The sequence below is a fragment of the Pimephales promelas genome, chromosome 15 (assembly GCF_988280905.1).
Source record: "Pimephales promelas chromosome 15, fPimPro1.hap1.1, whole genome shotgun sequence".
Lineage (NCBI taxonomy): Eukaryota > Metazoa > Chordata > Actinopteri > Cypriniformes > Leuciscidae > Pimephales > Pimephales promelas.
This window is the reverse complement of record NC_142783.1, coordinates 13,613,471-13,637,888: the sequence shown is the minus strand read 5'-3', so window position 1 is coordinate 13,637,888 and position 24,418 is coordinate 13,613,471. Positions and strand designations below refer to the sequence as shown.

Below are 24,418 nucleotides of genomic sequence, written 5' to 3'. Positions count from 1 at the left end.
GATACTAACTATTATTGAAGCCAAGTGCCATTCTAGCCTCTTTTATTTCTGAAGCAGAAAAACATCCGCCCCCTGATTCATCATCACATAAGCTCAGGAAGAAAGAGAAGAGGCAGTAGTGTGTTCATACATCTGCAATGGCCATTGAGCTACGCTCTGGTGTCAAATATGGCTCGTTTTTGTCATTCGCAGTGGTGTTGGTGGCGTATTGGTTCCGTTCTCCGGACGGTTCGGTTCTGGATGAAAGGCTAGATGTGCTTCTGTCTTCATTGCTGCGAGCAGAGCAGAAAGTGGGCATGGACGGCATGACTAGACCGAGAGTGGCTATAGGTAACTTACTGATTTTTAAGTGCACTTAACAGCATGCAACAAATTATAATAGTCATATGGATAGATTCTGCAATCTGCAAGTTTTCAAATATGTCATTTATATAAGAACGTTGCTTTATATGTATTTATTTTTAAATAATCGCTCTAAATATTTAAGAATAAACTTTAATAAAAATAGCCAATTAATTTTTCATTCATTTCCTGTAATAAGAATACTATATTATTACTTTGCATGTTAGATTAGCATATTTTGAAGTAACTAAGCAATGCATATGCATGCTACTCTAAATTTGACAGTTTTTTATGTTATAAAGTTGTATTTTTAAATCAATAACTACTTATTTAATGTCATTTGTATAAACAGTACTGGTTAAAAGTCTCTCGTGCTCATCAAGCAAGCCGACTTTAAAAATACAGAAGAAAACCTGTAATTTTGTGGAATATTATTACAATTTAAAATAATGATTTTCTATTTTAATATACTTTAAAATATAAGTTGTTTCTGTAATGCAGAGCTGAATTTTCAGCATCATTACTCCAGTCTTCAATGTCACATGATCCTTCAGAAATCATTCTAATATTATGATTTATTGTTAATATTGCAAACAGTGCTCCTTAATATTTTTATCACCTGTGATTCTTACTTGTTAATGCTTTTTTCAGGATTGTTTGACAAATAAAATAATAAAAAGAACAGCATTTATTCAAAATAGAAAACTTTTTGAACAATATAATCTTTACTATCACGTTTTTGTTAATTTAACACATCCTCGCTGTATAAAAGTGTTAATTTCTTTCACAAAAAAAAAAAAAAAATTACTGACCCCAAACCTTTGAATGGTAGTGTACTTTTAAATGCATGCTGTTCTATTTGAACTTTCTATTCTCCAGAAAAAATGATCATTGGTAATAAAAAAAAAAATATTAAGCACACAACTGTTTCCAACATTGATGATCAAGCAAATTTGTATGATTTCTTCTAATAATATCTTTCTTCATCTGATATGGCTTGTTTCACTTCTGAGGAATGCTAACTTAGGATCAGGCCTGGGCTCATGTTTTGCATATTTGTTTTGCATCATGTCATTGCTTTTTTTAAATTGTTGGTTAAAACAGTCTTTATAATAACACGTGTGCAGTGCTTGCGGGGGGTTGTGCTTTGACAACTGGTTTAAGCTTTAGCCTGTATTTACCAAAATTCTTCATTCATTGTAACCCAGTGCAATGGATTTATTGTGTTTTGTTGTTTAAACGACGGTCAATGCACGTGAAAGTTCTTCTCAGACTCTTGATTGAATCTTTGTTGATTGTGATGATGTTCAGTCAGTTCTATTGTCAAAGCCTATCTGGGATTGCACAGTCATTATCTGTTTTTTGAATCGGTGATCGATGCATGTATGAGTCTGTTGCGTTCTGACAAACAACAGCTTCAGTCTGTAGTGAGTGACGTTTTCTTAATGTATCTGATCCATTCTTTTTTAGATATTCTATGACCTATGATTTAGGTGTGTTTTGTTGGATGGTCAGGTTCAAAGATTGAATAATTGTAGTAACATGTGATTTCACTGTCTCTTATCAGGTTTTGGTGGCTGTGTGGATATCATCGTCGATGGTGTGACTCTGCTAAACAAAATCGGTCTGAAGGCGACCGACCAGCCCCTGCACCACGACTACATAGAGAATGCGGAGCAGCTGGCGCAGAGTTTCGCTTACTTTTTCTCCCCCGGAGCCGCTTCGGAGTAAGTGAGAGCTGTTCAAGCATGTTCCCAAAGCCCTCGGGACTGGAGGGATTACACAATAAAACAGAACACGTCTGTTGTGATTTTTTTGGTTTGGAGCCTGGGGTCAGTTAAACCGTTTCAACAGTGTGTTTTGTGTCAGTTAACGTTTAACAGTTGGAATTAAAACTATCTGGTCAGTCCTCCACAAGTTCACAGAGTTAGCCACAGATGTAGTTAATTGCATTAACCATCAACAACTAATATCACAAAACTAAAAGTTTAATATTAATAATTCAATAAATTTTTAAAGCTGAAATGGATCAGACCCTCTTAGTTTTGTTGTGCTGGCAATATGGTTAAGCTGCATACAGCAAGAGAATTCACACTTGAGGGCGTAACGACAGGCCTCTCAAGATAATATTGCAGTTATGTTGAGGCGCTGCTAAAGCCTGCGGCACAGTAGCGTTTGGAGACGCTTCTGGTTGACATATGTAGTTTGGATTGATGTGTGAAATTCTCCTCTAGCTTTACCGTAAATCATAGTGGAGGTTTTCTTTTCGTTCTTTTCATTTAGAGAGACTTTTAAGCCTCTGGCGTTAGGGTTGCCTGGGGCCAGTACCACAGGAGTGGTAAAAGTACTCAAAAGTTATACAAAACCGGTCAAAAGTTTTAGATCGGTACGATTTTTTATGTTTTTAAAAGAAGTCTCTTCTGCTCACCAAGGCTGCAATTATTTGATAAAAAAAAAAAAAAAAAAAAAAAAACAGTAATAATGTGAAATATTATTGCAATTTAAAACAGTGGTTTTCTATGTGAATATATAGTGAACTGTACTTTATTCCTCGTTACTGTTGCTGATTACACATCAGTTTTCAGTGTCACATGATCCTTCAGAAATCATTCTAATATGCTGATTTTATGCTCAAAAAACATAAATTATTATTTTCAGTGTTGAAAACAGTCGTGTACCATTTTTTTCCCCCAAAATTCTATGATGAATAGAAAGTTCAAAAGAACAGCATTTATTTAAAATATAATCTTTTTTAACATTATAAATGTCTTTACTGTAACTTTTGATCAATTTAACTCATCCTTGATGAATAAAAGTATTTTCTAATTTCTTTCCCCCAAAAAATAAAAAATAAATCCTTACTGACCCCAAACTTTTGAATGGTAGTGATAAATGTTACAAAAGCTTTCCATTTCAGATCAAATCTGTTCTTTTGAACTTTCTATTCATCAAAGAATCCTGAAATAAAAATGTAAAAAACTGTTTTCAACATGGATAATAATTAATGTTTCTTGAGGATCATATTATAATAATTTCTGTAGGATCATGTGACACTGAAGACTGGAGTAAATCACAGGAATAAATTACACTTCACTATATATTCACATAGAAAACCACTGTTTTAAATTGTAATAATTCACAATATTACTGTTTTGTTTTGTTTTGTTTTTTTTTTGTTGTATTTTTTATCAAATAATTGCAGCCTTGGTGAGCAGAAGAGACTTCTTTTAAAAACATAAAACATCTTACCGATCTAAAACTTTTGACCGGTAGTGTACTTGAGTTAAAGTATAAATGCCTAAATAAGAAATTACTCCAGTAAAAGTAGAATCTCCTCCATTCATACATCACTTGACGTACAAAGGTATCCGATTTAAAGCGTACTTAAGTACCGAAAGTAAAAAGTAAATATTCAAATGAACTGTAAATATCAATAATTAAGCAGGGGCCTGTACCATGATGGTAGTTGAACAAACAAACTCAGGTTTGCAGGATTAATTTCGAGTTGACTAAACCAAACCAATCCAACCAGGCTTTGTTGGTACCATAAACAAAAACCCTTCAGTTGCTTGATTTAAGACTGAATAACAGGAGTGTTATTACAGTAAGCACTGTGTTTGTTATTCTGCTGACAGATTTCTTTCACTCTTTCCCTTAGGAGGTTTGTGATGAACGACACGCTCTTCAGTGAACTGGTAGAGGCTTCGCGAGAGCTGCCAGGAAACAGGTGGTCAATAGGAGGAAATGCACCCGTCATGGCCAGCAGGATGGCGCTGGAAGGATGTGATGTGCTTTTAGGTGGCAGTTTCAGCATCGATTTCACTGATATCCTCTCACAGCGCATCACAGGTGCTGTAATTTTCAGCTTTGTGCTTGAAAAGCTGTTTCTGTTCAATATTGTAAATATAACAACAACACTTTAGTGCCCCTAATTTCAGGGGTGCACATTTTTTGGTCTGGTTCTCAAGGGAGCACCTTTTCGCCTCTTCTTCTACTTTTATTTTTTATTTTAAATCGGCAAGACAAAACACGTCCAAATGATAAACTTTCATGATGATGAAAATTAGCAGTTAATCCACGAAATAAATGCTTGTCAAACCATGGGGCCTGGGGTCTCATTTATAAAGCGTGCGTACGCACAAAACGGGGCTAAAAAAACGTATGTACGCCAGTTTCCACGCAAAGGTTGTGATCTATAAAAAACAAACATGACTGGAGAATGTGCGCAAACTTTGACACCGATGGTGAGCGTGAGTTAAATGTCTTTTTGGTCATTTTTTTGACTGAAAATTATAGCCTACAGGCTACAGAAAGATAATAGCCTACAAATATAATTTCACTCACCAAGCCTATCACTTGAAGCCAATATCCATCCCTTCTTAAGTGTCCGCGCAGCAAGCGCGTTGGGCCGTTTAGTGAAACTGACGCACTTATAGCCTAGAATCTAACGGCAGATGAAGTAAAACCGTAAATCTTCATGATTTTATATAAATACAGTGCATGTTCTCAATAACAGTTTAAATAACAATGATTTAAACTGTTTTACTTCTGATATAAACATTTAGATTAAATATGCCAGTCTCATTAATGGAGTTAAACACTTAAACTACATGAAATCATTAAAAAAAAAAAAAAAAATTCAATAAATAGAAATATATATATATATATATATATATATATATATATATATATATATACATATATATATATATATATAAGAGTTCAGATGCAAAAGCCTCTAAGTGCCATTTGAAATTTTCTTCTAGAATGATCATTTTTATCAAGCTTGTATATTTAAGTTCAGTGATTTCACTTGAATGGCAATGATAATTACCTATTAATTGTTATTTAAGTGAAATTACTGAACTTATACAAGTTTGATAAAAATCATCATTAAAGAAGAAAATTTCAAATGGCATTTAGAGGCTTTTGCATCTGAACTCTTCATATATATATATATGTTGTGGATGCATTGCTTTTGAACACTTTCCCTCCGACATGCTGTTTAATGTTTTAACTAGAGATAATTGCTAATTATGATAATAGCAGATTGTCTGAGAAAATAGTTCCATGCAAATAATGCACAACCATGTCTATCTGTTTCCATTAAAAATAAAAATTAATTAAAAATACTATTAGGCCAGTGGAAAATATTGAGAAAATCTTTCTCTGAAATGTATTTTACACTATTTGATTTATTCATTCAAAAACAAGGCAGGGATGTAGGCAACTAAAAAATAAAAATTAAATTATTTATTTTGACACGGCACATCTGTATTTCATATTTTCCTAACGTCTTGTACCTTAACATGGTTTCACGTGGATGAATAATCATATGCAAATGATATGCAGATGAGATATGCATATTTAAACTAGGCGTCGTAAGCTCCATATATGGTTATTTCGGGGAGGAGACGCATGTGCGCACAATCTTTGGCTGAATGGGATTTATAAAGTGAATTCTGCGCAGGTTCTGACGTACGAACGGTTTTATAAATCTGAATATTTTTTGGCTTTCGGGCACACGTACACTTTTAGTAAGGATCCTATGCACTGTTTTATAAATGAGACTCCTTATCCGTACGGGTCACACATCAACTGTGATCTGTTGCATCCCTAATCATTTATGAACACACTTATCATAATGATTGTTATCTTACCAGAGATGGAGAAAAATCCTACACCAATAAGTAAGGGTTTCTCTGTCCCAAAGATGTTGGTACTCAAAAGCGCTTTCCTGCATATTTTCTCGTTTATTTTTACCACACCTGCACACCGGATTTGTGCACCCCTGACTATTATTAATTTTAAAGGCTCCTACAATACATTTGGGGTGTCCAAACTCGGTCCTGGAGGGCCACTGTCCTGTAGAGTTTACCTCCAAATTGCCTCAACTTCCATCTTGGAAGCTTTTTTGACATTTAGATGATATGAACTTATTTTTAATAGAATAATTCAGCAGATATATACACTTTCTCCAAACTTTCCGCTCCGTGCAAAACAAAATCTCACACACATTTTTGCGTTAATGGAACGCAAAAATGTCCAAATCTTACGTTTTCCGGAATACTGGATCCGGCTCAAATTTAAGGTCTGGTTGGAGTTGAACTCTTCAGGACAGTGGGGTTTCGGGAGCTGGAACGGACACCCCTGGTTTACATGCATCCAAGGTCAAAAAACACTTTAATTTTCTCTTAATATACATTTATTGAAGTATAAACTCCTTTCTCACAGTGTCTGAAACTTTTTGATAAAGAATCCAGTCTCTCTAAACTCCTTTTTTTTTGCCGAGATCATACTCTGCTCTCATTGGTCAGATGCTCCAGTCTGTTGTGACTATTATTAGCCTGTAATTAGTCTTTATTACACACTACTTGAAAGCATAATAGATGCAATTTAAAATCTTACTTTTTTTTTTTTTTAGAAAGAATTACCCATTTTAAAGTATATTTTCTGCTTGCTACAGCTCTTTCTTCCATGTTTTGCATTGCATTAAATTATTTGGTCTCTCCTCAGTGGCTGGAAACACTGTGGATGAGCCAGATATCCACCTGATCCTGGAGTACCCTACGGGTGCCACATGGGGGCCTTACACTTCCCGAAGGGCCAACAGGTGGGCTTATATTAGGCTAATATACTTTCAGATTGTTGTTGTTTTTTTACATTATCTAAGCTACTTTTAATCTAGACATTTTTGCTTTGCATGTAAGTGCTTTTCTTGTATTGCTGTAGGTATATTGTCCATAGTGATGACCATAATCCATATTTGGACTCCATGGAGCAATTTCAGGAGAAGCTGAATGATTTCAATCCGGATTTGCTCGTAGTAGGAGGGTTGCAGATGATGGACAACTTCCCTTTCAAAAAGGGTAAGTGAATGAAGCTGTCTGAGGGCAATATTTAACACTTCATATTAATAACTTTCGTTAATGACATTACAAACATTATTACATAATACTCAAATCAGTATTTAATCTGCTTTCAAATAATAAAATGAAACTTTTTATTCCTTTTTTTTCATTGTTTTATACTAACGTTCAAATGTTTGGGGTCAGTAAGATTTTTAAAATGTTTTTGAAAGAAGTCTATTGTGTTTACCATGCATGCATTTATAAAATACAGTAACATTTTATTACAAAAACTATTGCTCTGTAAAATAGCAAAAATGAAATGAAAATAAAATGAAATGTATTCCTTTGATGCAAAGCTGAATTTCCAGCATCATTCCTCCAGTCTTTAGTGTCACATGATCCTTCAGAAATCAATATGATGATTTGCTGCTGAATAAACATTTATTATTATCATTGTATTATAGCATTTCTTATCATTGTATTATCACCCCCCCCCTCCCCCAGGTTTCAGTGATGAATAGAAATTAAAAAAAAATGATAATAACAGCATTTATTTGATACAAAAAATACACGTTTGATTAATGCATCCGTGCTGAAGAAAATTAAAATTTCTTACTGACTCCAGACTGTTGAACAGTAATGTATATTTTATTTCAAATACTAACCAGTTAAGCATTATGTTATGTGTATTAGTGCACTAAATAATAATGAACAGTTAAAACAGTCAGCCTGTATTTGGATCAATGGTGGTGTGGAGCTAAACTAACCCAGTACTGTCACATGGTAAGATTAGCATGTTTTCCCAGCTACCCTGGGAAAGTAGACGGACTGTAATAACTCGTAGCGCTCAGTGATTTTGCTTGCTTTGCATATCTTTTCTTTCTGCCCTAGAGGGAAATTACTATTAATAATAATCACTGCACATCTTCACTGCTCACATCATGAACAGACCGATTTGTTTAATTGGACAATTCAGTTTTCTAAGTTGGCTATTAGTGTTTTAAGTAAGTAATATTTAGACCCGAAGGCATGAAATGCTTAATAGAACATTAAAAGTGTAGTGTGTAACTACACTGCTCTGTAAAAAAAATGAAACGGTAAAGTTAAGAGTTATTGGAATTATTGGAGAACATTTTACAAGAAAACACTATTTCATAATGTCTTCTTCAATGTGTTACTTGCCATTTTAAATAGATTAATTGTGAAGTTTACAAGCGATTTTGAAGTGAAATTTGATTCATGATAACTTTTTCAGTGTGTTTCAAAGCTGTAAATAAATCAAAAATCTGAAATATTGAAATACTATTTCAATCTTTCTACTTCAAAGTTTAACAGTGAAAATTGTCATACACCAAATGTTTGGTTTAATATTCCATTTAAGCACTTTACATATTAGGGTTTATAATTGTAACACTTAAAACTCATCTTTGAAAAAAAAAATATTCATGCCTTAAAGGAGTAGTTCACTTTAAAAAAAAATTTTGCTGATAATTTACTCACCCCCATGTCATCCAAGATGTCCATGTCTTTCTTTCTTCAGTCGAAAAGAAATGAGGGTTTTTGATGAAAACATTCCAGGATTTTCTCCATATAATGGACTTCAATGGGCACCAAACGGTTCAAGGTCCAAATGAGTTTCAGTGCAGCTTCAAAGGGCTTTAAACGACACCAGACGATGAATAAGGATCTTATCTAGCAAAACGATCGCTCATTTCATAAATAAATAACAAAGTTTAAGTTTTATAAACACAAATGCTCGCCTTGCTCTGTTCTGTGATGTACGTTTGTGACCCTCCTGTTCAAACTCGTTCATCTAAATGAACAAATCTTTTATCGAGTCATTTCTAACCAAATGACTCGTAAAAAAGATTTATTCATTTTGATGAACGAGTTCAAACAGGAGAGTCACGAAAGCCCTTTGAAGCTGCACTGAAACTCTCATTTGGACCTTGAACCGTTTGGTTCCCATTGAAGTCCATTATATGGAAAAAAATGCTGGAATGTTTTCATCAAAAACCTTAATTTCTTTTCTTTTTTAAAAAAAAAAAATATAATTAATATATTAATTTCCTTAATTTCTTTTCGACTAAAGAAAGAATGACATGGACATCTTGGATGACATGGGGGTGAGTAAATTATCAGCAAAAGTTTTTTTTGTTTTTTTTAAAGTGAACTACTCCTTTAACATAGCTTGAATGTAATTCTACGGCCTTGACTCATTTCAGAAACAGTATACGTGTTTCTATGAATATGCAAATTATCCCCGCCTCCACTCACTCACACCAGCTCTGAGATCCACTCACTGATGATCACACGTTGACTTGATTGGTTACAAGGTAGTTTGTGACATCAGAAACACCAGCAATTTCAAACCGTGCTTTTGAGACAGTCTTTGATTCGCTGCAGTTTTGAGAAGAAAATACTCAATGGTGTTGACCTATGCATTTGCACATGGTTTGTCTTAAAGCATATTAAAAACACCACATATGGGGACTTTAAGAGATTCTGTAATAACCGTTTCTTTCCAACAGGAGAGCGTGAGGCTCTGCTGGGAAGGCTGGCGCAGATGTTGTCCTCCGCGTCCCCGCAGACCGCCGTACATTTCGAGATGGCCAGCTTTGTGGACGAAAGTCTGATGTCCGACCTTCTAGAGTTTGTTCTTCCTCACGCCGACTCTTTGGGCATGAACGAGCAAGAGCTGCCCAATCTCTTAAGCCTTTTCCGCGGCAGCAACTTGACCGTGCTCTCCGACCCCAACCCCCGCGTAGCTACGGTGCTGGACCAGATGAGGGACCTCTACCACCTGGTAAACCAGCGCCACCGCAAGGCCGGGACGGGTCGGCCGCTCACCCGCCTTCACGTCCACACGCTAGCTTTCCAGGCCATCATCGTCAAACGCGGCTCCCAGTGGAAGAACACCATGTCGGCCACGGCCAAAGCCTCTCTGACTGCCAACCGGCACGTCTGCGGCTCGCCGGACATCGACCTCAGTAAAGCACGGCTGATTATGGATGAATCGTTCTCCGTTAGCAGGAGAGAAGGAAGTCCGAGGATTCCGCTTCAGGAATCTCGGCCGGTTTCCTGCTGGGATGAGGACGGCTATGAGATTTGCGTGGCTCCTGTGCTGGTGTGTACAGAAGTCTACCAGACTGCCGGAGGAGGAGACAACATCTCTGCCGCTGGGCTCGTACTGCAGATCTGAATCCGAGACGTCTTCATCCCACATGCTTGGATTTTATTTTGTGATTTTCTTTTTATTTTGTGATCATTTTATTTTTTGGGGGGAAAACATTGAGACTCATCGTGTGCAATACAAACATTGGGTCCAGCTGATATAAAGTTGGTTGAATCTCTCAAAACCTGTCAACAACATGTCCACGTCTTATTTCACCCATAAATCAAAAATGGAAATGAGAGGTTTTGCTTTTTTACAGTTATTTTCTTGACAGTTAAGCAAGTTTTAACTGTGTTTTTAAATTGTACCACAGTATTTTTTTATTGTAGTATTTTAAAAAAAATACTGTAGTAATGAGAATATAATGAAAATCACAAGAAATACGGTGTAATGGATGCATTGCATGAATGAAAATGTGCTTAATTGTCATGAAAATAATTTCTTGATGCAATAATTTCTAATTTCTCACTTAGATTTGTGTGTGAAATATAATCTGGGCAGTTAATTGTAAGATTTGCGTAGTTTTCCCACCTATTGTTCATTTGTTTTCAGTTTTCTTTCTCGTTTAGCATATCTTTTCTCTCATCCAGAACCTTTTTGTGTCTTAAAATGGCTTCGTAATCATTCACTTCACGCACATTAACCCAACAGGGGCCAGTAATCTTGAAATAATATGCAGAAGAATCTTTGAGCGTCCAGAGCTTTTTATATTATGACTGAAATCAATCAATGCAAATGCACAATAATGTCAAGTGGAAACACAGAAGAATTTAGCATCAGCATGACTGAAGTGTAATGGGGTCCACCCGTAATACCTAACATTGCTTTATCCTTATTTGTCACACATTATTTCTCATCATTGGAATATTTTCTCTCTCTTTTTTTTTGGGGGGGATTCCATATCATCATAGTCCACTTTAACAAGAGATTGAACAGTTACACATCCCAAACACTGAAACAAGTCAGTCTTCCGCTCTTATTTACAACACAATGTCTTTAGCTAATTTGTCTGAATTAAATCACATGTTCTTTTTTATTAAAGGAACATGGCTTGATTTTTAACTCTAGGGAAAGGAAAGTTTATGCCTGGTCATGTTTCTGTGGGTGCATGTATTTCATGAAACCTGACAAAAACATGTTATACTTGACCCCAAAATCAAAGAAAAATGTATTACAGAAATTACAATTGAAACTCAAGTAAAACATCCACACCGTCATGAAATAACATCATGAAGCAAGTCTTAAAGAAAAGGTGTGTTAGTTCTAAATTCACCTTTTTTATCAATGTATTTATTTATTTATATATATATATCAATCAAATGATAAATCGCAATTAATCACATTCGAAATAAAAGTTTGTGTTTACATAATATAGGTGGGTGCGCTGTGTATAATTATATACACACACATGCATCTATATGTAAGAAAAAAAATATTATTTATATATAAAATATTTATATATAATATATAAATTATATATAAATCGATACAGTATATACATGAAAATATTTCTTAAATATATACAAGCATGTGTGTGTAATTATATATATATATAATAATTATACACAATGCACCCACATATAATATGTAAACACAAACTTTTATTTTGGATGTGATTAATCACGATTAATCATTTGACAGCCCTAATATATAGGGCTATATATATATATATATATATATATATATATATATATATATATATATATATTTTTTTTTTTTTTTTTTTTTTAAGAAGAACAGGAATATATATGAATGTAAATATATAATACATGCATAAATATCTGTCGTGTTCAGAGGGGTCATAGTAAAACAATAATGTCACAGTTCAGAGCAGAACAATTGCCAGAAAAGGTCAAAAACAATACATGAACACATGAAGAAAAGTTGTATTTTGTTTTATTTTGTGTTTTATCAAATGAGGAATTATTCTTGCAATGGATGAAGTAGCCCAAACCACTTATTTTCTAATGGACATGTGCATAAACTACCTGCGTGTTTGTATTTTCGGGAGAGGGATTTGAAGAACTTGGTCATATCTGCCGTGATCACAGTTGTTGGTGTCTCTTTTAACAGATTCGGAAATATCGAAGCAAGTTTGGGCTCTGGCTCCCTTTCCATCACATCTTCCACCGGTCACCCTGAGTGCAAATTATTACCTACCTCCTGTGCCTATGAATATATCCAGCTTACCTGATGTCCATAATGATTATATTGTATACCTAGAGTGCTTGTCTATGCTAGTGTAACCCGATATCAGACAGGCGATGGAAGTTAAAGATGTCCCACACTATCAGGATGTGTGCATTGAGACGCTCTCCAGCTGATATATGAAATATGTCTCAGGGATCACAGTAGCCTGGATGTCTATGATCCACAACACTTGAGTTAGAATTAAATTAGCTGTGATAGCTGGTGTGATTCTGGTCTGAGCCTGTAACCAGTAGATTTGAAGAATCTTTAGTGTGAAAAATAGCAATGGATATTTTGTTGTGAATGTGATTCTTGTGTCAATGATAATGGTTGACGCATGTCTGAAGCAATTGTAGCATTGGAATTTGTTTGGGAATGGTGGTAGTAGGAGTTTTTCGTGTTGTCCTGCATATGCTGGAAATGAGTTGTTGTGAAATGCCTTTTTTCTCTGTCCTTCTTTTGTCTTGGCCTGCATATGCGGTCTGTCAGCAACAGCTGTTCTGAAGGGAAAAGACTCATTTCTGAATGACTTCTTTGGATTTCTGTGTAATAAAATATTACATTCCATTTATGGTACTCTGTTGTGTGTTCCAATTTTTTTTGTGGACATTTTAATTAAGCTTATATATTTAAGTTCAGTAATTTCACTTAAATGACAATGAAGATTACCTATGAATTGCCATTTAAGTGAAATTACTGAATTTAAATATACAAGCTTGATAAAAATGATCATTCTAGAAGAAAATTTCAAATGGCACTAAGAGGCTTTTGCATCTGAACTCTTCAAATATTACCGGCCAACTGAGATTGACATGTTTATTCGTATTTGGCGCTTGGTGAGAGTTAATTTTAGGCCATATTTAGCCTATAAGTATATTTCTAACAAGAAGTAAAAAAAAAAAAAAAAGAATTCATTTGAAGTATTATTATTATTTACAAAAATAAGCATGTTTTTGTGTAAAATAAATTGAGTGTTGATGTCATTAAAGCAAATAGAGACATGCCAAATTCTATGATTTATAAATGTTCTTTTAATTGTTATGTTGATCATTTGTAATAAGAAAACAATGGAAAATAGTAAATAGAAGAATTTCATAAGTGGTATCAGACGTGGATGCAAACTTCAACTCCTCAGATTTGAAGCCCACTACAAGATACAAATATTTGCAAGTTTAAAGTTACAAATGATTATGTGGAAAAAAAAGATACATACACGTTAAATAACTTAATGTATGTATAATAAGCATAGACAGTAAAAGAGATAATAAGATAGCTTCATTTTCCGTAGCCTAGGCTATACTGTAGTTTTCATAGTAATATATTTTCTTGTATATGTGTCTTCTCGTATGTTTATTTTGAAGTTATAAAACTCGAAATCTGAAAATGTAAATATCTTAAATAAGACAATGTTCTTCACATCTCAGAAAATAACGTTTCTTTTTTAGTTTTCCACTTTTATTGTGAAAGACTGCGGCTCTTGCCCTCCGAGAACATCTGATTGGTCGATATTGTGTCCAATCACAGAGCTCGTTGATTGCGAGTGCCAGAGGGAGAGCCGAAGCGCTGTAGAGTGAATCTGCGGCTGCTAATGCTGAACACTTACCTAACGTTTATAGTTTATCACAGTCCGTCAAAATGAGCTCTATTGGGACCGGGGTGAGTGGATTCACTACTACAAAATGTATCACAGTATTTAAACGAGATATGATCCAGCAAGAGTGATTCATTACGGAATGCGTGTATGTCTGTGTCATTCTAAGCTAAAGCTAACAAGCTACTCCTAGTGTGCAGGATCTGTATTAGTGTGTTGTATTCACTTCCAACCCAATTAAAGTTAATAAAAGTGTTTTCATACATAAGTAGCTTAAAATATTTGTTTATACATGGGTTATTTGTGCGTTTTCTGCTCTATTTTGCTCCTGCTGCTGAGTCACTGCTCGATTACAATGAATGATAGCAGTTCAAATGAAAAGTCTCTGAGGAGGCAAAGTGAAAGTAAATTGGATGTGCACTGCGAAAGCTGCTTTGATACATTTATTTAGCCTAATCGATGCACAGCTTTGTCTTTATTATTGCAGGGATTAAAAACTATTTGAATTGGTAATTTATTTAAAATGAACTCAAGCTATGATTTTGACAGCAGTTCTCTTCTCCCCCATCCAGTATGATTTATCCGCCTCCACCTTCTCACCTGATGGAAGGGTATTTCAGGTGGAATATGCCATAAAGGCTGTAGAAAACAGCAGGTAATTAATTAACCATTATTACTACACATTAAAAAAAAGCATGATACATTTTAATATGCTGCTCTGAAAGGTTTTACCCCATCCATTTTAACGTGATAACACCTATAATATCTGTTTTGCTTTTGATGTCTAATAAACTGGAAGTTCTTATTAATTAATTTAATAATTTTGTGCTAAAAAATCTTTTTTTTTTATCATTCATCAGCACAGCAATTGGCATCCGCTGCAAAGATGGAGTCGTGTTTGGCGTAGAGAAGTTGGTGCTGTCCAAGTTGTATGAGCAGGGCTCCAATAAACGCATCTTCAATATTGATCGGCACGTTGGAATGGTGAGAACATTGATCATGTTGTTTATTAAAAGTAATTTATCTTCAGTAACTTTAACTATTTGAGTTTACATACTCGGATTATGTCTATGGCAGTGAATTATTAGATTGTGTCTCATAAAATGCTACGGTTCCTTTATTGTACTTTTAAAAGCAATTACATCCATGTGAATATTTGGACATTTTGCATGCTAAACCTTTACACTGGTGGTCAAAAAGATTGAAATAAGAATTTATAAGTCTCTGATGCTCAGCAAGGCTGAATTTATTTGATCAGAAGAACAAATAAATCAGTAAAACAGCAATATTGTGACATATTACTGTTTAAAAGAACTGGTTTCTGCTATATTATAGTGTAAAATGTAATTTGTTCCTGTGAAAAGCTGAATTTTCAGCATCATTATGCCTGATGATTCTTCAGAAATCATTCTAATATGCTGATTTCTTCATTTAATCTTTTGTTTATTATTATTAAACATATTCTTATAATTTTTTTCTGGATTATTTTAGTAGAACATAAGAAAATAGCATTTATCTGAAATGGAAATCTTTTTTAAGATCATATATGTCTTCTTTACTGTCACTTTTAATCATTTTAATGCGTCCTTGCTGAATAAAAGTATTAATTTCTTTCTTTTTTTAAATTGTCTCCCAACATTTGAATGATAAATAGTAAATCTCTACATATGAAACCCCGTCTGTGTGTCTTCTAGGCTGTGGCTGGTCTTCTAGCAGATGCACGATCTCTCTCTGAAGTGGCCAGAGAAGAGGCCTCAAACTTCCGCTCCAATTATGGCCATGACATCCCACTGAAGGTAAGAGAGAGAATAAAACCGTATATCACCCAGAAATTAGCACTGTGCCTTCATTTATTCACCTTAAATAATTTCCTCACACTAAAATTATTCAAATGTGTGTGATCCAAAGAATGGAAACTCTTTGAATAGAAACAATCTGAAATGAGATTCTGGTCATTGATGTACTCTTATTATCCAATCAGCATCTTGCAGAAAGAGTGGCCATGTATGTCCATGCTTACACATTATACAGCGCTGTGAGGCCTTTTGGATGCAGGTAGGTCTTCTGTACATTTTTTATTATATAAGATAGGAAGAGCTTTATATAAATATATATATATATATATATATATATATATATATATATATAATGTATTAGTGTGTTTAACATGTTTAATTCTTTACCCTGTCAGTTTCATTCTGGGATCTCATGATGAAGATGATGGTCCACAGCTCTACATGGTTGACCCTTCTGGGATTTCATACGTAAGAGATCTATTATAAATAAATTATCACTTTTAATCAGTACTTTAATAAAACATTAAAACTCTATCATCATTTACTCACCCTTAGTCGTTCCAAACCTATAAGATGTTCATTCATCTTCGAAAAACAAGTGAAGATATTTTAATGAAATCTGAGAGATTTCTGTCCCTCCATTGAAAGTCTGTTCACCTAAACCTTTGATGCTTCAAAATGTTCATAAAGAGATAGTAAAATATATCATTTTATATAATGAACAAATTGAATTTAGTATCATTAACATATGTGGTGATGAAGTTCATTTCTGCATGTTACTCCACACGTTTGATCTTCCGCAAGAACCAATGAGGTTTGTTCGGTTGAGCTTTTGCTTATATTCCACCAATCAATGTTTAAATGTGAATAAAAGACTAAATTCAATCTGTTCCTCATATAAAGAGATCACGTCTCTTCACGAGACTTGGAATAAACTGCTTGATTCAAAGGAATTAATTTCTTTTACAAACTCTTTGTAAACGTTCTAAAGTGAGTGAACAGACTTTCAATAGAGTGGTGCAGGTATGACATCAGAAGAACCCAGAAGTTTATGTGTAAAATAAAGCCTGTGGTAAACATACCTTGACTATACATGGTGCATGTGAAATGCCCTGTAAGAAATACTTTCCTAAGAAAGCAATCGCAATTATTGACTTTGTATCGTTATCGAAACAATAATTTTGGTATCGTGACAACACTACGTCACTCATTTGTGGTAATAAATCGGATATGAATCGGATTCATGCATTTGCGTGTGCCATGTAAGCAGACAAATCGGATATTCCCCAGTAAATGCGAGTCATACGTCATTAAAAAAGTGACGTCAACTCAGATGGACACCACCAACTGAGATCACATGACTTATTATATGCGCGATGGAGGACGAAGGATACACACAGTGGAGTGATGTGGAGGTTTCATGTGTTTGGGGCGAAGAGTGCTGGCAAAAATGCTGGGTTGTTACAGAAATAAATCCGTATTTGAAGACGTTTCACGAGATATGAGGATGCATGGTTTTAAGCAGTCGTGGCTACAGTGCCAACAAGGGCTCTCCTCTTTTTCTTCGCCGTACGAGACCAAAGTTTTGCTGACTTCTCAAAATATTGTGGAAAGCAAAACTGCATAATTTTATTTGCATCTGCATCCATTGCATTTCATGCTGTTTTGCTTAGTTTCCCGGGTCAGAATGTCTACATTTGGTAGTTTCAGCAGTGTGTAGTGTAAATGCAAAAATCGGATATGGTCACTTTTAAAAGATGACGTAAGCCGTCGTCAAAAAATTCGGTCAGAAAATGATTTTCTTATATGGTCAGAAAATCAGATTTGGGCATCAAGACCTGCAGTGTAAATGCAGCCGTCGACTTGTCGGATAGACGTTTTCTGTAGAGCTCGCTTTCGTGCTGGCTCAGCAAAAGTGCCACATCAAGGGCTATTATGGGCTGCAAAAGACAAACCTACAATGACAAATGGGACGCCCTATGGTCTTGTGGACTGAACAGACATACGCACAAGGTGGCTAACCTTGGTAGCTAGCTACATAAAACTAGTTCTTTAGCCAAATGCAACAGAACTTTAATGTTACCTTTGTGGTCAAGTTGGAGTGACCACCAATGGAAAAGCAGCTAAAATGTGTCCAGCACACGCAAACTCCTTAATTAGTGCAATAAAAAGTGCAGATTGTACATTGTTTTAACCTCAACTTTCCCTTTGTCATTAATGTTTGTTAGGGTTACTGGGGCTGTGCTATTGGAAAAGCCAAGCAAGCTGCCAAGACAGAAATTGAGAAACTACAGGTATGTGTTATCTATTTAGACCTCACGCACCAGAGAAACAAGTGTGTGGCCATCTTTAGAATTTTATGTGATTTATCATTTTTCTATTGTTGCGGTAGCTATGTATATTTATATGGCATCAAAGAGTAATTAGCTGGTGAAGTGAATTTACTTATTGTAGAGATAACGAAAGTTATCATGAGCATTGTAATGGTTGAAGCAGATGTCATAAGTATCATAAGTTAGATTTTAAAACTAGCGGATTCATTCATTAATCGTTCATGCTGTGGAAATACAGACCTGAAGAAAGAAACAAGCAAAAACGAAATGAGTGCAGCGCTGAAATTGGGTTGCTATATTCATCATTTTGTAAAGAGCTTTCAGAAAAGCACATACATTTTGCCTTACACTTACTGTTCAAAAGTTTGAGGTTCGTAAATGAATACTTTTATTTAGCAAGTATGAATAAAATGTATTAAATGGAAAGACACTTTACTAAAAATTTGTAATTCAAATAAAAGTTGTACTTTTGAACTTTGTTCATCAATGAATCTTTGAAAAATATTAAAAGTGTCTAAAAACTGATTAAAAACTGTTTTCAACATTGATAAATGTTTCTTGAGCAGAAAATCATCAGATTTCAGATCACGTGACACTGAAGACTGGCGTAATGATGCTGAATTCAACTTTGCATCACAGCCATAAATTACATTTTAAAATATATGTTAAAATTGAAAACTGTTCAATTGTAATATTTCTTAATATTACTTAATGTTTGATCAAATAAGTGTAGCCTTGGTGGGCATAAGAGACTTCTTTCAAAAATATTAAATAGACTTTCTGTGCCCAAACTTTTAAACAGTAGTGTACATCTACAAGTGTTCATAGTATCTCAAGGGTTGTAGTACAGAAAGTTTTATTGTCGTTTATTTGTCAGCACACACTCCAAAAGATCTTTACCCATAACAGTACAGCTGTGATGTTTAGTGATAGCATGTTTGGTAGTCTTTCTTTGAAACAAGTTCAAACAAGAGTCAGCTACTTCCATTTCTGCAGAGACCACATCATATAAGCAGTCTTAAAGAAGTAACAGCATTTATGCCATCAGAAGTTTTGTCATTTCAAATCAATTACAGTATTAGATTCCTTTAGCAGGATTTTCATGTTAATGTCAACAGATTGTGATTAAACGTGTAAAGGTTAAATCCTGTAATTTATTAATTTATTTTTATATCAGATGAAAGAAATGACCTGCAGAGAACTGGTGAAGGAAGTGGCAAAAATGTAAGTGTTTTGTTTCTAACTTAAAATGGAGAAGTCCAAATTGAATGCATCGTTCATAGCCAACACAAGAGAGCAGTAGAGGTCCATGAAAACAAACCAGTCGGACTAATAGTATTGAGTTGTGTCAGCTGAATTGTTTTCTTATCTGTTAGGTTGCTGAGTTAACAATAATGTTGGGTACTAATGAACAGGGTTCCCACCCCTTTTGACCAGTCAGTTTAAATGACTTTTACATGACTTTTCGCAGGCATTGATGGGCTATTGCATACACACACTTTAAAGAGATAGTTCACTTTGAAATTAATTTTTGGTATGTTTTAGCTTACCTCAAGGGCATCCAAGATGTAGGTGTCTTTGTTTCCACAGTATTTTCAATTGAATTGAATTTCAATTGATATTTTTAGGTCAAACCGTTATTGTCTGTCAGTCATATAATGGAGGCCTATGGTCACCACCTCAAAGAGCATGCACAGAGAAGTCCAAATTAAACATGATTTAATGACTTGTAAATGTAAGTACACATTGATGGCCTAAGACACGAAACGAGCGGTTTGTGTGAGAAAACGAACAGTATTTATATTGTTTTTACCTCTTGTAACCACAGCCACATCCAAGTGATCTGATACTACGCAAGCGCTGGAAAGCGCCGTAAGTGATCTCTCACGCGGTTCAGAAAAAAAAAATCAACGTTGTCTGTTGATATATCGAAATCGTCTTCCATTGCAATTTCCTGTATATCTAAATATGTTTAGATATTCACAGTGAAGGGTAACACTTCTGAAATCTGTGTAAACAATGAGTGACGTAAACGTGTGAGAGAGATGAGAGAGTTCCCGTGCCCTCAGTGTACTTGGACGTGACTGTGGTTACAAGAGGTAAAAACAATATAAATACTGTTCGTTTTCTCACACAAACCGCTCGTTTCGTGTTTTAGGCCATCAATGTGTACTTACATTTACGAGTCATTAAATCATGTTTAATTTGGACTTCTCTGTGCATGCTCTTTGAGGTGGTGACCATAGACCTCAATTATATGACTGACAGACACAAACTGTTTGACCTAAAAATATCAAAATTTAAAATACTGTGGAAACAACGACACCTACATCTTGGATGCCCTTGAGGTAAACTAAAACATATCAAAAATTAATTTCAAAGTGACCTATCCCTTTAAATGTTAAATCATCTTATTGAGATTGCACTCAAAAAAATTCTAACCAGTATATTTAAAATTTAGATCAGAGCATAAATAATACACAATAAAGAAGTTCTTGTCAGTGACTTTTCCAGTGACTTGTAAAAATTCTGTTTCCTAGCTGTCCATGATTGTGGGAGCCCTGAATTAAACATTTATAACATGGCATATCTAATTAAAAAAATTATATTTATACATTTTATAACTATGTGTGTGTGTGTGTTTTGTCATCTCTTCTCAGTATCTATATTGTTCATGATGAGGTGAAAGACAAAGCCTTTGAGCTGGAGCTTAGCTGGGTTGGAGAAGGTAATGACAGGCTTTTATATTCTAATACTCAGTCTATTGTGAATTTTTACTTAAAATATCTGATTTTTTTTATTACTCAACTGACACAAATCGGAATTTGTTGCACATGTGTAAACACAAAAATCAGCACGAGATCGAATTTTTTCGCATCCGCTTTGAGGCTCTTCCAAATGTGATTTTTAATCAGATACATATTCATTATCTGAACATCCGACCTATGTCTAAACGCATATATCCGATTTCCCCCTTGCAATTCCAATCCACCTCAAGGTAAGAGTGATGCGTCTGCTCACTAATGGCTCGTTTCCACTGAGGGGTACGGTACAGTACAGTACGGGTCGGGTACACCATGATCAGGCTTGCGTTTCCACTGCCAACAGTACCCTTACTTGATGACACTTCTTACTTACATTTTCGCGCGAAGAAAGCGACATAGGAAACAACAATGGATGACAGACAGCAGATCTTGTTCTTGCTTCTCGGCATGTTTGTCACTAGAAACAAGCGCTGGCATTAGGCGTTTCCAAGAAGCCAACGCAAAGTCCGACTCAGGAGAATGATTCCGAGGACATGAGTCCAGTAATGGACTCTGTTATGGAACAGCGCGTTCTTGAATGTGGCACTCTGCTCGCTCGGGCTCTGCGACTCCAGTTATCTCTGTATGTTCATTTTAGGCAACAATAAAATGAAATAAATGTGGTTCAGGCAACGCATAGCCTATTGATTATCACTGCATGTATGTAAGTTAACTTTATATATAACAAAACTAAATATAAAACAACTCTGCCTCTTTTCGTTTAAGTTTAAAAATATTAAACATATTCCAGGCAATATGTAGCCTTATGTATTGCATATCGCATTGGTACAAATGTTGTAATAAACAACATTACAGATGATCTTGTAATAGAATAAAAAAAAAAGACAACTATCTCTTTATGTTGAATTTCAGTTTTATCAATAATAACCATTATAAAAGTATACGTAAAAGGTACAAAATACAGTAAAGCTTAAATAATATCAAGAAACAATTCAGTCAGTCAAATATACAAATTCAGCGCTCAAAGATATGAAACTTCACGTAGCCTTCTGCCAAAACTATTGGCCAGGAAACGAATTATAGATTCACGAGACCAAAGATCATCTGTTAGGTTTATACAAGACGAACTATATCTCAGGTTTAACCACTACAGAGACGTCCGAGTCAGCGGAAAACATCAGAACGACTAGCCGAGGAAAGGCTGTTCCAGGCGGGGGACACGAGCGCGAGCGTCTGGTGATCGCTTGGAATGGATATCAGTCAAATTATCAAAAATCTATAAATAAACCACAGATTTGATCTTTAAAAAACTACTTTCTCGCTTGAAAAAGTCTTAACTATATTTCGTGACACAATAACAGTAGAATTATATTTCAACTGTATGCTTCTAATGCGAGTGACGATACTCTGTCCACCAATCACCGTTCTGCAGTGAGTCTAGCTCCACCTTTTAGTACCCTTTCACTCCCAACGGAAGGGTACCCAAAAAGTGGTACGGTACGGTTCGGCTTTTTGGTACTATTCACAACTTTTGACAGTGGAAACGCAAATAATTGCGCACCTAACCAAACTGTACCGTACCACTCAGTGGAAACGAGCCATAAGATAGCTTTTTAATGTTGTGTTATGAAGCAGATGTAAAGAAATTGCGCACACACAGAAACATCAAGGGGCATAGAAACTGGTTTTCAACATCTGCCCTGTGTTTTTTTTTTTTTTTTTTATTAAAACAGCTTCGCTACTGAAAGCTACATTATATTTCTCAGCAATGAGATAACTACTGTTTTTGTAAATACATTTACAAGCTTGGATGCATGCAGACAACTCTCTCTCTTACTTTCTCTTTAATTCATTCAAATCAGTTCAAATAAATAAAATCTTACTGATCTAAATGAGTAATTTTCTGGTCGATATCCATTCAAATATTCCATGACAGCTTTTAACTTGCCCATGTTGGCAAATAATCATAGCTATTGACCACCCATACGACATAGTACGGCCTTTCAAAACCCAAGGGTCAACCATGTCACATAGTAAAGCCATCGCCGACCGAAATATGTTGGCGGGGATAAAATGTAAACACGGTTATCAGATGAGTATCAAGTGAACGTAAACAAGTGGGACCACAAAAAAAAAAGACGAATATGGTCAAAAGATCATCTCTGCGCATAAAGACTTAGTGTAAATGCAGCCTTTACTGAATCTTTTAGTTTTTAGGAGAATATTTGTAATCCTCTACTGCATTTGTGTTCAGTGCTGCATTTCTCATAAAACCCCTTTCATCATTTTGTTGTATATTATATTGTAATTTAAAACTTTTTTTAATAAATATTTTAAAATTGTTCAATATTGCTTTGTTTTATTTTTTATCCTTGATTTAATTGTGCATCAACAGTAAAAAAAAAGAAAAGAAAAAAGGAATGGTTTTATTCATATATATTTTTGTCCCTCTTATTAGTCACTAAAGGAAAGCACGAGCTTGTCCCGAAAGACATCAAAGAGGAGGCGGAGAAATACGCTAAAGTAAGTAACTGTTCCACTGGTAATAGATAATATAACAAAAGCTCTCTTCGGTGTTGGCTTATTGTCACATTTCTGTCCGGACAGGAATCCCTGGAGGAGGAAGATGACTCTGATGAGGACAACATGTAAACGCAGTGTTGCAAACCTCTCTGTTTTTCCACTTCACTGACTGTGTACCATGTTTCAAAGATTCTGGCAACTTGACTGCAGACAATAAAATGTTTTTTATGTTTTCTAATGGACTATGTAGTCCTATGTTTTGTGGGTTTCAAACTTAACAATAAATACGCTTTATAAAACTGAAAGAAGCTCTGATTGAGACTCCTAAATTGGCATAATTACTATTCATTAGTTGGGCAGCAAGCTTAGACAAAGCATAGATTGATATTTTATGCACACCCTGTCTAGAGAATGTGTACATTACTAGGTTGGATGTAAGGCACTAAAGACATTGTGCATTCTGGTGTGTAAATAAACAGTTCATCTGCAATACGCTGCAAGGATTTGACCCCGAGTTAATGGTTAGCTTAGTTGTGCCAGCCACTAGCATATGGAGCTTCAAAGCAATCCCAGAACATTATAATTTACTTTTTAAAATTGCCATCCATGACATTGTAACCCAAGCATGCATGCATGATATAGTATTGGAGTTAAAACAAAAGTGACTAGGTCTTAACTTTCCATTACTGCAGCTCTGAGGGTAACACACTGATATTTAGCATTGGGAAGTACACTAGCAGTCAAAAAGTTTGAGTACACGTACACCTGCTCATTCATTATTATTAATCTAAAATGTGTAAGGCCATCAAACTTGTGTGAAATTTCAGAAAAGTAAGGGATGAGTATGCTTTA

General features: G+C 35.0%; 2 protein-coding genes across 2 annotated transcripts; both read left to right on the top strand.

The window, feature by feature from the left end:
- Positions 1-70: 70 nt before the first annotated feature.
- Positions 71-10,535, top strand: adpgk2 (ADP-dependent glucokinase 2). Its single transcript, XM_039673479.2, has 6 exons — positions 71-330; positions 1,910-2,069; positions 4,001-4,191; positions 6,859-6,955; positions 7,075-7,211; positions 9,725-10,535. The coding sequence occupies exons 1-6, from the start codon at positions 138-140 to the stop codon at positions 10,393-10,395; spliced, it is 1,449 nt and encodes a 482-aa protein (XP_039529413.2). The 5' UTR covers positions 71-137; the 3' UTR covers positions 10,396-10,535.
- Positions 10,536-14,056: 3,521 nt separating this feature from the next.
- psma3 (proteasome 20S subunit alpha 3) lies at positions 14,057-23,808 on the top strand. The gene is made up of 11 exons (XM_039673506.2): positions 14,057-14,214; positions 14,722-14,804; positions 15,010-15,133; positions 15,844-15,945; positions 16,131-16,204; positions 16,341-16,413; positions 18,174-18,239; positions 19,456-19,502; positions 20,939-21,006; positions 23,502-23,566; positions 23,651-23,808. Exons 1-11 carry the CDS (start codon positions 14,194-14,196, stop codon positions 23,693-23,695), a joined length of 768 nt encoding a protein of 255 aa, XP_039529440.1. The 5' UTR covers positions 14,057-14,193; the 3' UTR covers positions 23,696-23,808.
- The last annotated feature ends 610 nt before the right edge of the window (positions 23,809-24,418 follow it).

What these genes read in the sequence shown, in the direction of transcription:
- adpgk2 (XM_039673479.2), top strand. Translation starts at nt 138, where the DNA reads ATGGCCATTGAGCTACGCTCTGGTGTCAAATATGGCTCGTTTTTGTCA. An exon ending in TCCCCCGGAGCCGCTTCGGA is followed by an intron (nt 2,070 to 4,000) that starts GTAAGTGAGAGC and finishes TCTTTCCCTTAG; the next exon opens with GAGGTTTGTGATGAACGACA. An exon ending in ACTTCCCGAAGGGCCAACAG is followed by an intron (nt 6,956 to 7,074) that starts GTGGGCTTATAT and finishes GTATTGCTGTAG; the next exon opens with GTATATTGTCCATAGTGATG.
- psma3 (XM_039673506.2), top strand. Translation starts at nt 14,194, where the DNA reads ATGAGCTCTATTGGGACCGGG. An exon ending in AAGGCTGTAGAAAACAGCAG is followed by an intron (nt 14,805 to 15,009) that starts GTAATTAATTAA and finishes ATCATTCATCAG; the next exon opens with CACAGCAATTGGCATCCGCT. An exon ending in GCCATGACATCCCACTGAAG is followed by an intron (nt 15,946 to 16,130) that starts GTAAGAGAGAGA and finishes TTATCCAATCAG; the next exon opens with CATCTTGCAGAAAGAGTGGC.